Raw genomic sequence first — 14,132 nt, 5'->3', positions numbered from 1 at the left:
AGATTTGTTTACCTAATACAGATGTAAGTATTAAGTTCATAAATCGTATAGTAATGGATATGGTATGTTAATTGTCATGTGTCCCGCGACGTTCGGTCCTTTAAACTACACTAGTTTGTAACATTTTTCTTCCGATGCATTCCAACGAATAAAAAAATCCATCTTTTACGGAAGCGCCTCGCTTTGTTTTCGTGTCGGGGTACATCACTACGACTGGTTTGGTAATTGCCATATTCCACTACGAAAACAAGCCCACGATTCGCTACGATTTATCACATTAATTGAATCGGGAAGACTCGTGACAGTCTACGATCCAGTTACGACAGTACGATTAAGTTACGACGAATCGTTGGGTTCGGTTGAAGTCTTGCGAATAGGGTCGCGACTTCACTACGATGTGTAAGAATCTACTGCGACTGTACTACGAACGATGCAGATCGGTCACGACATAGCTAGGACCTCACCGAACGCACCCATAAATTAGGCGCCAATATCTACTATTGATATTGATCTAAATCACGAGAATCTTAGCGGGCTCGCAACTCACTCGGGGTGAACTCGTGAGAATCTTGATCTAAATCGCGAGAATCTTAGCGGGTTCGCAACTCACTCGGGTGAACTCGTGAGAATCTTGATCTAAATCGCGAGAATCTTAGCGGGTTCGCAACTCACTCGGGTGAACTCGTGAGAATCTTGATCTAAATCGCGAGAATCTTAGCGGGCTCGCAACTCTCTCGGGGTGAACTGGTGAGAATCTTGATCTAAATCGCGAGAATCTTAGCGGGCTCGCAACTCACTCGGTATGAACTCGTGAAAGTCTTGACAAAGTCGTAGCTGATTCGTAGACGGATCACGTAATCCCCGATTTCCCGATTGAGTCACGAATTACCTACGTTTCCATTACGACGCATAACGCCGCTGTTACGAGTCAACTGCGATTAAATTCCGTCATGGAGATCCTGGCCAAATTTTAAACACGTTTAAAATCTGGCCACGATTTTTCGGAAGCTCACGAGTTGCAGGAATCATTCGTAACCAGCCGACGAATAACTACGAATGAGTTAGGACCTTCGCCGATTGAGCTACGAATGTCCCCGACCTCAAAATATTGGTTATCAGGACCAATCGTGGGGAATCGGGTCTTAGTGGAATACTCCTACTACATGCAATGAGACAATCGGCTGAAAAACGAAACGCACGATTTTATTGAGAACAATATCGAATCGAAAATAATGTTATAACTTATACAGCACGAAGTTATTTTTACGAAAGCAGATATTGCGAAAGATTCTTCGTTTACATAACAAATACCGTTTATCGATTCGTTGAACGTTATTTATTATTTAAACGCTGTCGAACGTCAAAGAACAAACGAAAAATCCCGAGGAGATCCGAATGAGCGTTTAACTTAATGACCGTTGCCCATAGCGACGTCGTCTCCGAGCTGGCAGATATCGGCGGCGGTCGTTTTGTAAGATTAGTTACTTTAAGTATTCATATGTATTAACGCAGTAGAGTTTTAAAAGTGGCAAGATAAACGATTTACTTACATACATGCATAAACTGGATATTTAAAGTGTCAAGTGTCGACATTTTTTATAGTGAGGAGATTTAAAAAAGATTTTAGAAGTTTTAAAGATTTTGAGGAAACATTTAAGACCATATCATAATGACGACCGTCGGCGTTGAGCCCGTGCAGGTGACGCGTGTGAACCCCATGAACATCCCCTCGTATTCCTACCAGTACCCCTCGTTCCAGAGGGTGCAGTTGGCGGCGGTCAAGGAAGGGCTCTTCCACCCGCGCCTGCCCTCCTTCCGCCGGATGGACATGGACACCGCCGGGCACAAGCTGCCCGACGAGCACTGTCGGACCACCACCATGTGCGGACCAGGTATAGGAAATAGTGCGACGATGTTTGTAGGTCTACAGTTATATTAAACTCTATACATTACAAAAAAATAAACGGCGGTGTTATAACTTGGTGTTTTGTTCTGCTTCTTGCTAGTTGGTGAATAAGGTCTACATTTTTAAGCTACCGTAAATCATGGGAGGATAATTTAGTGTTTTTAATTACCACGATAATAGTTGTAGTAAATGCACAAACTGTCTGTTCGTCATATCATTAACAATATTTCAGGGACATATCTCTGTACGGTAACTGCGCTACACAAGTATTTAACCCATGTATGCCTAGTGGACTCTCCCATCCTTCTAAATGGGATCAATTTATTTTCAAAATTAGGGATGTCTAGTATATTTATTTCTATATTTAGAATATTGCTTACAGAAATTCCTTTCAGCAAACAGCGCAGACCATGATGAAACGCCGCATCATGCGGCGTCTCATCTGGGTCTACGCTGTTTCCCAAGACCTTTTTTTCTAGACGCTAGGCATAAATGGGTTTAAAAAAATGTAAAGCCCAATACAATATTGCCAGTATGTTATTATAAGATGTACACAAGAAATGGAATTCTATGAACAACCATAATAAATATTGATGATTTGAACGCTACTAGACAGTAACAGAAAAGCACATTATCATCGCTATTAAACAAACGTTTAATTTTAAACCGATTGTTTAAAGAACTATTGTGCTTATCTGAATGTAGATTATCTGCTTTAGCGTATAAAACACCGATCAATGCCACCGCACGTAAAATTCCAACAAAGGCTATTTAAACAACTCTTTATACGCACAATTGGCGATCAATGTATGTGTTAGATACATGAGCTGTGCTGATCAAACCTTTAATATCACGGTCCTATTCTTTACGTGTGTGTGTTATCGATTTTCCTTATTGAAATTGTTCATAACGACAAACTTTGAATGAAAAGTATAATCAATTAAACCCCAATCTTACATTAAAGGCTTTTTCAAACTGTGCCTGTCTACAGCGTTCGTTAATTTGTAGTAGTATTAATAGTAACGACAGAATCAGTTGCAGCAGCAACAAAAGAAGATATGTCAGAAATATAATGTGTCTTGTTCTGAGAAAACTTGGCATAATGCATGTGCGTAAAGTGTCGTTCCAGATTAGCCTGTGCAGTCCGCTTAAACTAGATTATCGGTAAAAAGGGACTTCCTTCAAACGATAAATATCATTAAAGCGGAAAGTGTCGTCCCTGATTAACCTGTGCGGACTGCACAGGCTAATCTGGGACGACACTTTACGCACATGCATTTTGCCCATTCTTCACAGAACAAGACACCAATGCATAGTTTCCAATCCGTTTTGTCTCTGCAGAAGACTTCCATCGTGCCACATCCACGCTGTTCGAGCCTCCCAAGAGACGCATGTCCGCCCTCGTAAGATACACATCCTTTGTTCTTCCCTCCGAAATAGTTTCTTTTGATCATACATGAGCCGCGTTCTTAATGCTAACTGGGCTTAATGCATGTGCGTAAAGTGTCGCACAAGATTAGCATGTGCAGTCCGCACAGGCAAATCAGGGACGACACTTTCCGCTTTTATGCAATTTTGCGTTGATATTTAGTCTCTTCTGAATGAAAACCCAGTTTAGACGGAATGTGTCGTCGCTGATTAGCATGTGCAGTCCGGACTACACAGGCTAATCTGGGACGACACTTTACGCACATGAACTAAGCCCAGTTTTCTCAGAACGCGGCTCATGTTTTATGCTCGATTACATCGAAAGTCGCGTAACTCGTGCGACACTCTCGAGACCCTTACCTAGGTAACACCAATATTAAGTGTATTGGAAGATAATCTTAAAATAAAAATAAAAAGGTTCTCTTTAAATAATATATACTATATAATTATATCACCGATTCTTATGGATGTTTATTTTGCAGTAAACCTTCTTTATATTCAACAGGCAATAACAGAGACGGGAAAGCAGATCCACAGACAGTACACAACTCCAGAGGAACTGAAGTAAGTACCTCACATTTTCCAAGCCTCGCTGGATAATGGGCGCTTCCGATCATCCACTTCCTGTTACCAGTAAACATCAACTGAGAGCATGCGTCTTCAAACTGAACGCATGTGTTCCATGATTTTGTGTTCCAGGCATTTTCTCAATGCATTCAAATGATTCGATGCATGTACTAATTCCTGTTTCCAGACCTTACTAAACTTTGTTTCTGCTCATACCCAGTTATTGTTTTCCTTTTACTTGAATATATATACCTTAACTTCAAACGTCTTTTTCTGACTACTTTCAAATTTTTCTCTTTTTTTTGCCGTTTTAATTGGTTGTTGTAAATTAATTTTTTTGGTTACCGGTACGTACCATGTTGAACACTACCTTGATGCCAAAATGCATTGCTTTAAAATACCAGTACATGTATTACCTGTTTATCATATGAAGAGCATCAATTTTGATTGTATAACTATAAGATGGTACAATGTTATATTATATAATTATTTATAATATAATTATATTGCAAAGTCGAGTCTTGATTATCTTTTTTGTTGTACGCCACCATGTATTGTGAACCCCATAGTAACTATTCAAACGTTAGATACATGTACACCACAAAATAGTATGATTCGCGAATGATTGCACTTAATCCATGAACACTTGCAGGCGATCTCGTACAGAGTGGTCGAACTTCCTGAATCGCTCCCCCGAGCGCTTCAACATCAAGTTCCCTGATCTACCTAGCGAAAAGGACCAGCGCTTTGTGGGGTACGCCGTCCGCTACCTGCGACCGGAAGTGACCAAATCATGGAGGGTAGGGGCTTTTGTTAACGCACGTTAATAGTATTCGTAGCGTTTATATGACGCGTGCAAAGTGCTTATATTGAACATGTTTTATTTAGTACTCGAATAATAAACGTGTATATTCTCTAGACACTCGCGGAAAGTTCTTTTTATTATTATTTATTAAATAAGAACAGCAGAGCGCTTTCAATAAAGTACAATATAGCTCACGTACATCCAACTCGTTTTAAAGATAGATCCACGAACTTCAACTACGAATATTAATTATTATAGTATTATACTCACATTGATGTCAATTTAATTTAATTATAACGAATATTTGGTGCATCCGACTTATCTTTCCGAAACATATGAGCCTCGCTATAGACATCGGGGTTTAATGCATGTGCGTAAAGCGTCGTCCCAGTTTGCCCTGTGCAGTCCGCACTGGCTAATCATGGACGACACTTTCCGCTTGTATGATAATTTTCATTCAAATGGAATCTCTTCTTACCGAAAATCCAGTTTAGACGGCAAGTGTCGTCCCTGATTAGCCTGTGTGGACTGCACAGGCTAATATGGGATGACAATTTACGCACATTCATTCAACCCCATTTTACCAGAGTGCAACTCATATATGTGTATAGGTGCTGCACGCGTTATTCTGTCGTTTCAGTATACGCTGAACCAGGAACCGACGCTTGACCAGTATGGACAGCGACCAATGCCCGCCAACGTCTTGTAAGTGCCCTTCGTATTGCTAGTGGGCTAGGATGCCTGCTTTAATGTTGACTACATGTGTTGCACTCTTATTATTAGTCATTGAACACTTGTTACATATATAAGTGCGCAGAAGTAGACCTACAATAAATGGTTTGATCGTATACAAGTGAACTTGTATACAAACACCACGGGTTGTATTTTAGTCGTCATGAAATGTTTGTGAAAACAAAACGAGTTAGGGTCTTCTTTATGTCACTAATGTTTTTCTTCTATATCGAGTCATGTCATCAAAAATGTTAGAAAGGCCACGTTAAGATGGTCGTTAAACAAACTACAGCGTATACGCATGTAACTGACGTCGTAATAGATTTCAGAATAATTACGGTACCGTATGTATATACTTTATGCACCGAATCATGACTAAGACCGCATTTATGATGCTTTTGTTTCGTTTGTTTTTAGTCCATACGTACATTTGAGTATCCTCTGGGAAAACGGGGTTTAATACATTTGCTTAAAGTGTCTTCCCATATTAGCCTGTACCGTTCTCACAGGGTAATCAGGGCAACACTTTCTGGTTGTATGGTATTTTTCGTTTAAAGGGAGTATCTTTTTAGCAAAATTCAAGATTAGGCGGAAAGTGTCGTCCCTGATAGACTGTGCGTATTGCCCAGACTAATATGTGACGATACTTTACGCATGTGCATTTAAACCCATTTTCCCAGAGCGATTCTTATTAGCATATTTCTCGTTCTAGTGCTCGCTATCGAGACACCTACCCGCAGTACAGCCGGAACATCGCCACGGAAGCCTGGAGATAGGCTGGTTCCCGACTAGGAAACGAATTAAACTGTTTTGTTTTTGTATTAGAAAAAAACGTAGTAACCGTAAACTGTGTTGATACATTTATCTTTTACTGCAAAGCAACATCCCATAGACTATTTGATTAAATTTGCTCCTTTAGCCAAATTGTGTACCTTTTTCTTCTATCAGGATCGTACACGATTAGATTGTTAACTGTGTGTTCAATAGTACATTTCTAGAATTCATTGTAACTTTTTTTCACCAGCATTATATCTTGCAGCAAACCGCGATTTTTTAAACGTACATGTATATGATATATACGGAAGCGTTTTTTCCCGTTTTATTTCACGGATCCCTTATTTTGTACCAGTGCTAGCCCACTTTAACATGAAATGTATCCTTGCTTTTAAGTAAAAATCCATTACATCGTACAATGAAGAATCGGTAATTAATATATTTGACAAATTTAATTTACACGTATAAAAATCACGATGCCACCCCCTTTCGTTTTCAGGCTGGTATGAGATTTTATTCTGTGACTACATTTGTATTTGTATAGACGGTATTATATGATTTTTTTAACTACCACAGTTTCTGAAATGGTAAATGAGAACTGCGTTATGACTAATGATTTCAAGCCCGATTTCACAGGTTGTTTTATTTCGCTGTGAATATCCGCAAACAGGTAACTTTTGAAAAACAATGTATTAACGGATTTATTGTGTATGATATTCCATAATCATTGTTAAAACATACACGCTCCAATCAAACCATTAAAGCAAGCGCTATAACGGCTAAATACAATCGAGAATCTCTTTAATTTTCGGTTTCTTAGAAGCTATATCAAAGAGATCGATCCGATAGCAGCTAGTTTATTACTTCGTTGTCGTGGAAAAAATGGCAATATTTAAATGCAAAATGATCGATAGCGAGGTATTTCATCTTAGGGCAAATACACTATCAGTATTATATTGTAATAGAATGAAAGCGTTCAGTATTATTATGGCTTTGTTATTTTCGATTGCTCACATTTATCCCTGTTAGTTGTTGATGTTGTATATAAACTGTGCTGTTGTTTGTTCTTTACATTCTAGCTTTTTTCACGATCAGTATTACTTTAGAGTGCTATGTCCAATTTATCTTTCATGTTGTTCTTTATTCATGATTTTTATAATAAATACAATGCGATATGAATAAAACATCTGTGAAGTTAAAGAATGTTTTGTGTTGCTGGTTTTGAGTACTAAAGAAGACAAATTATTGATTACGGGTAACAACTCATTATGAAGTTTAGAACTTTATTCAAAAACAGACATTTTGAGAAAATTCTGATAACAACTATACTATAATTTATATCCAACATAATTTCGTAGGAATAAAACATACTGGTTTATCAGGGGAAGACAACAAGTCCATCTTATGTTGAAAAACAGTTGTAGAAGATGCACTGTTTGCATAACATAAATTTGTGTTTGTATTAAAGATGTTAGTTAAGCATAAATTAAACATGAAAAGTAAACATAACATTCATAAAGAAAGAACAGAAAAACAAGTTTGTAAAAAAGAATGGCATTTTTTTTATCGAAATTAGGGTGATAAACATAATAATACAGTTTAAAATATCATCACAATTAACACAAGAATGGATTCCTTTACAAAAACAAAACAAAACAATTCTAGTGTTCATCATTGAGAAAAGCTGAGTAAAGTACGACCTATCCAGAATATATATGTGCCGTGCTCTGTGAAAAAATGGGTCTAATGAATGTGCATAAAGTGTCGTCCCAGATTAGCCTGTGCAGTCCGCATAGGCTAATCAGGGACAACACTTTCCGCTATTATGATATTTTTCGTTTCAAGAAAGTCTCTTCAAGCAAAAATCTAGTTAAAGCCGAAAGTGTCGTCCCTGATTAGCCTGTAATCTGGGACAACACTTTACGCACATGCATTAAACCCCCTTTTCAATTTAACTTTCTAAGAGACTACAAATGTGTAAAAAGACATATCTTAGTGGTAAAGGGTTAAGAAGATATTTTCTTGTCAAAAGAAAAACATCTTTTGCGCACACTCTGACCACATTTTACCTTGACAGTCCTTGTTTAAACATATCAGTGAATATTCATGGATGATGGTGAATGCTTAAGATTCAAATCTCCAGCCTATCACTTCTACACTGCCAATTATATTAATCACAAGATGGATAATGCCATTAAGATGCCATATTAAATTAAATTAACAATAATACAATTATGTTTTAGTTTACATTTAATGTTTATTTGCTATTATTTAATACATTTAATGTGATATTCAAATGGCATTTCCACAATTGCATATAATTTCAAGCTTCATATTAAACACTTTATTGTATTGAATGCCAGAAAATTATTCAAACAAATTGAGGCTAATTTCTAGACAGAACTAGTGCAAGTAATTTATGTTTTTCATTGAGGTCTAACAAGTAAGGTTATGACCTTTTATCCTCTGAAAATACTACCTTTCATTGCATAAAAAGTAATAATTGGCAAATTGGCTATGTTTTAACAATAAGTAAATTATTTTATGTTTCATGATGATATGAGTTTTTACAATATTTATAATATAAAACAAGAATGCAAATGAAAGTGACAAAACCAATAATGAATTAATATTACAAATGAAACATGTAAAATGATGAAAAATTCATACAATAACAGCCACAAGACCTAACATTTAGTTTGATCTGTAAATAATGAAATACTGAACAATCTCTCCTAAATCAAACAACATGTAACAGAGATATAACTAACAGTCCAGTTTGATCAATTAACACAAATATAGCAAAAAACATACAAACTATGTTACAATGTAATCCCATATGCAAACCATCATAGAACATGCACACATATCCATAGCACAGAAAATATAAAAAAGTCCAACCTGCAAACTTCATCATTAGTTTTAGATACAGTACTTAACATTGATCAACATAATGACAAACTAATGCAAAACGCAACTAGTGACCTGTACATAGGGTCCATCAAGGCAACATGATATGGAACACAGAACACTCTGTACTTCTCACATAACTAATAAGGCAAGTTTAAAATATTCGCTTTTAGTAAATAAAAAAAAAAAATGATATATAATACAATTCCATAGTTCTCATTCATTAATGTTGTTAATATATTTATCATCTGATAACAAATAAGCTTTCATGAAATTTTTTAATAGTTCAATGAAACTATTGATCAATATAACATACACAAGTTCATTCAGTCACCCATACAGACAAGCCCTATATGTGTAAGGTACTCAACATCTACAATCAAGTCTTTTCAGCTGTATATAGTGATTATAGGATTGCTCACATCTACAACAACAAAGCAATATCCCGAAGTTCATCACCAGGGCCTGTCTGCCCAAAACTTTAATAACCAGTTAAGATGACAGCCATTAATTTTGTATCAAGTTATTTATGTGACTAAATTGTTGACCCTTTAATACATTATCGAATTGTTAACAAAATTGTTTGCTTGAATATTTAAAAAAAGTTTGATTGTAACATTGATTTCAAAACTTTTTTTATTTGGGTAAAAAGTTAACAGACTGTGACCGTAACTAGCCATTAAAGTTTTTGAGTAAACGAGGCCCAGCCCCACAACTCACCCAGCAACACCACAGCAACATTAAATTTTATTCATCAGTAAATCCCTGCACGGGGTCAGTGTTGATAAATGACATCGGGTCAATGACATCATACTCTGTGTCACTGACCCCTGTGGTGGTGTCCACCTCCGTTTCCTTGGTAACCAGCCTGGTAAGGTCGTCCAGCCCGTTGGGACCGGGAGTGAGCATGTCCTCGGGGTCAATGAGGTCAGAGAGGTCGCCCGCGGGCAGCAGGAAGTTCTCTATCGGCTGGAACTGCACCAGCTCATGACCTGCAAGCAAAAGTATGCTTTGTATTTGAATCTGTCGGGGATGACGCTTTCTGTTTTTAAGTTTCAATGGGCTCATCCCTGCAAGTAAAAGTATGGTTTGAACACAGTGTACAAAAACGGGCTTTAATGCAAGTGCCTAAAGTGTAATCCAAGTCAAGGACAACACTTTCCACTTAAGTGTTTTTGTTTAAAGGAATTCTCTTCTTATGGGGACTGCACAGCCTGATCTCGGAAGACAATTTACACACATGCATTAAACTCTAATTTTGTACACTGTGTTTGATAGTGACTTTTTGAGTTTAAACATGCTTATCTTTTTTAACCTATTTACCTTTTTTTTGGCTCATATGACCCAGTTTCAAACTCAGTCGAGATTTGATTGGGAAACAGGTTCTGAACAAATTTCACAAAGATTGGCCAATAAATTTGGCACTTTGTGTGTTAACAATTTTTCACTATAGACGTATAAGGAAAACTGCCCCCCCCCCACATACTCACCTCTGGTAGCCATGTTTTTCAAGGATTATGAAATTCAGCCAAGCTATCATGAGAACAAATTAACACACCAAGGTTTGTGAAGATTGGACTGTAAATGTAACTTCTTGTTCTAGAGTGTAAACAATGTTGTACTATAGACATAAAAGGAAAACTTCCCCACCCCCTTTTTATTTTATTTTTCAAGACAAATACAACTGCAGCCTTAATCCAATTTTGGACAGACTGATTATGCAGAAACTATTATGTTCCCTCATTCCAAGAAGCCAAGCTACACATGGAGACTTACCAGTGATGTTGTTTGGGTTGGACTCTGTTGCATTGGGTAGCATGTTTCCAAGGTCAGAGTTGCGTGCATCGCCCAGCAGCTGGTCAAGTACAGGATCAGGTATGAACATACAAGCTACGCTCTTGGAAAACTGGGCTTAATGCAGTTTTCAATTAAAAGACTTTAAACAAAAAAAATCCATAAAAGCAGAGAGTGGTGTCCCTAATTAGCCTGTGCTGAATTCACAGGATAATCTGGGACGACACTTTAAGCACATGCCTTAAACCTCTTTTCACACAGCAAACCTCAAAGATATATTTCAACTTGTACAAACACATAAACTCATTGAAATTCATTTTAGATCAAACAAACAATACACTTACAGCATGCCAAACACAGAGATTGAAAAAAGTACAGGAAATGCAATTAAAACTGTTTAAGTGATTTAAGTTTAAGTTAAAAGCTTTTTCATATTTACTTAATTAGTTTTAATCCTCATTGATATTGATATTCTGAATGATGTTTTCACTAGTTTTTTTGCAAAAACTATATTACTAGGTTTTCAATTTCTTTGAAAAATATTTTTTGCAGAATGTTTCTTCATTTACCATCAAAACCTAGAGCTTTGTCACAGACGTGACCAATACCCCCACATGTCACATTGAAAAATAATATTTTGCATGTCATCTACACAAAAAAACATCGGACATAATGCTCAATTTTTACAACGCACTTAGTGACCCCTTGACCTAGTTTTTGACACAGAAAGGCCCATGTTCTAACTTGGCCTTAAGATCATCTCCATAAAACTTCTGACCAAGTTTGGTGAAGGTCGGATGTAAACTACTTGAATTAGAGAGCGGACACCATGCTGAATGTTGAAAAACGCACTAAGTGACCCCGTGACCTAGCTTAAGGCCCGGAATGGCCCATGTTCAAACTTGTCCTAGATTTTTAGATAAAACTTGTGACCAAGTTTGGTGAGGATTGGATGAAAACTACTTGAATTAGAGAGCGGACAACATGGTGAGGTTTAAAACGCACTAAGATACCCCGTGCCCTAGTTTTTGACCCGGAATGACCTATATTCAAACTTGACCTAGTCATCATCTAGATACAACTTCTGACCAAGTTTGGTGAAGATTGGATAAAAACTACTCGAATTAGAGAGCGGACAACATGGTGAGGTTTAAAACATACTAAGTGACCCCGTGACCTAATTTTTGACCCGGCATGGCCCATGTTCCAACTTGACCTACACATCATTTAGTTACAACTTCTGACCAAGTGTGGTGAAGATCGGATTTAAACTACTTGAATTAGAGAGCAGACACCATGCTCAATGTGTAAAACGTACTTAGTGACCTAGTTTTTGATCTAGCATGGCCCATGTTCAAACTTGGCCTTCAGTTCATCTAGATAAAACTTCTGACCAAGTTTGGTGAAGATCGGATGAAAACTACTTGAATTAGAGAGCGGACAACATGCTGAATGTTTAAAACGCACTAAGTGACCCCGTGACCTAGTTTTTGACCCTGCAAGGCCCATGTTAGAACTTTGCCTAGACATCATGAAGATACAACTTCTGACCAAGTTTGGTGAAGATTGGATGAAAACTACTTGAATTAGAGAGCGGACAACATGCTGAATGTTTAAAACGCACTTAGTGACCCCGTGACCTAGTTTTTGACCCGGCAAGGCCCATGTTCGAACTTGGCCTAGACATCATCTAGATACAACTTCTGACCAAGTTTGGTGAAGATCGGATGAAAACTACTTTCATTAGAGAGCGGAAAACATGCTGAATGTTTAAAACGAACTAAGTGACCCAGTGACCTAGTTTTTGACCTGGCAAGGCCCATGTTCAAACTTGGCCTAGACATCATGTAGATACAACTTCTGACCAAGTTTGGTGAAGATCGGATGAAAACTACTTGAATTAGAGAGCGGACACTTAATACGGACCGACCGACAGACTAACAGACAAGCTCACTCCTATATACCCCCCTAAACTTCGTTTGTGGGGGTATAATAACTAAAGGCTGCAGAATGCAGTTTTGCTACAATGATACCCAGTGATTCTTTTTATAAATTAAAGAAAAATGAATCCTCAAACTTACATTCTCAATAGTCACTGGGACTTGGTTTTCATTTCCAAAAATCTGAAAATAAAATATCACAGATACAACAAGAAATTATGTAGTAATTAACTTAGATATGGCAGTAATAAACTGGTAACAACAGACTCTGAAATTGAATACAGTTAACAGACTATAAAATTGAATACAGTTAACAGATTCTGAAATTGAATACAGTTAACAGACTCTGAAATTGACCACAGTTAACACCTCTGAAATTGAATACAGTTAACAGCCAATCAACTTTGAATTTGTTAGAAGTTAATAGACTCTGAAATTGAATACAGTTAATAGACTCTGAAATCGAATATTAGTAATAGACTTCAAAATTGAAAACACTTAAAAGACTCTGAAATTGAATACATTTAAAAGATTCTGAAATTGAATACAATTAACAGACTCTGAAATTGAATACAATTAACAGACTGTAAAATTGAATACAGTTAACAGACTCTGAAATTGAATACAGCTAACAGACTCTGAAATTGAATACAGTTAACAGACTCTGAAATTGAATACAGCTAACAGACTCTGAAATTGAATACAGTTAATAGACTCTGAAATTGAATACAGTTCTGTCCCAAATCACAACCTTTCTTCATGATATCCATACAGCGTACTGTGCAAATCCATCTAAAAAAATTATGTTAAGTATATTTAGAGAAACCGTATACAAATACATTTTATTGGAGAGCATAAGGGTCATATTAATGACTTTAATGGTATTTATAAAGACATTAAATCATCATTTAATAAGCTCTTACACATTTTAAACTGCAAATTATTTATCGGTCCCAATAAATACAATACCTTGACCCTGTGATAATTTCTGCTGACATGGAAATATTATTGGACGACATAAACTAGTAATAACTGAATTGAACATTAAGTAACCCTATGCACACTTTGGATAACAGTACTGCAGTGTTGTAAATTGGAATTGACCTGTGCAATTTCTGTAAGTGTGATCAGACTTTAAATTCCACTAGAATTTTGTAATGAAAAGTACTGCTCTGGCATAGTATCTTGGACAAACCATTTCTGTTGCTGTATTGCTACATAATACAAAAATGTGTTCAAAGTGATATTAAACTATGTTTAAACAAGAGATGTGTTT

General features: G+C 36.9%; 2 protein-coding genes and 1 long non-coding RNA gene across 5 annotated transcripts in view; 1 reads left to right on the top strand and 2 right to left on the bottom strand.

The window, feature by feature from the left end:
• The first annotated feature begins 1,407 nt into the window (after positions 1–1,407).
• Positions 1,408–6,362, top strand: LOC127846370 (testis, prostate and placenta-expressed protein-like). Its single transcript, XM_052377580.1, has 6 exons — positions 1,408–1,892; positions 3,248–3,309; positions 3,840–3,898; positions 4,554–4,701; positions 5,347–5,411; positions 6,151–6,362. The coding sequence occupies exons 1-6, from the start codon at positions 1,670–1,672 to the stop codon at positions 6,212–6,214; spliced, it is 621 nt and encodes a 206-aa protein (XP_052233540.1). The 5' UTR covers positions 1,408–1,669; the 3' UTR covers positions 6,215–6,362.
• A 1,116-nt stretch (positions 6,363–7,478) lies between these two features.
• The window catches only part of LOC127846361 (heat shock factor protein-like), a 47,886-nt gene continuing 41,232 nt past the window's right edge, over positions 7,479–14,132 (bottom strand). For all 3 annotated transcript variants that reach the window (XM_052377559.1, XM_052377562.1, XM_052377560.1), the window contains 3 exons: positions 12,998–13,039; positions 10,899–10,977; positions 7,479–10,114 (listed from right to left, as the gene is read on the bottom strand). In XM_052377559.1, the coding sequence (XP_052233519.1) occupies positions 9,870–10,114; positions 10,899–10,977; positions 12,998–13,039 (366 nt within the window). In that variant the 3' untranslated portion in view covers positions 7,479–9,869. The remainder of the gene's footprint in view (positions 10,115–10,898; positions 10,978–12,997; positions 13,040–14,132) is intronic.
• Positions 11,572–12,656, bottom strand: LOC127846378 (uncharacterized). Its single transcript, XR_008033482.1, has 2 exons — positions 12,557–12,656; positions 11,572–12,399 (listed from the first exon to the last, which is right to left on the bottom strand). It is a non-coding gene; the product is annotated as an uncharacterized LOC127846378 (long non-coding RNA).

The sequence above is a fragment of the Dreissena polymorpha genome, chromosome 9 (genome assembly GCF_020536995.1).
Source record: "Dreissena polymorpha isolate Duluth1 chromosome 9, UMN_Dpol_1.0, whole genome shotgun sequence".
NCBI classification, from domain to species: Eukaryota; Metazoa; Mollusca; class Bivalvia; order Myida; family Dreissenidae; genus Dreissena; species Dreissena polymorpha.
Note: the sequence above shows the minus strand (reverse complement) of the source record. Positions and strands in the feature narration are given on the sequence as shown.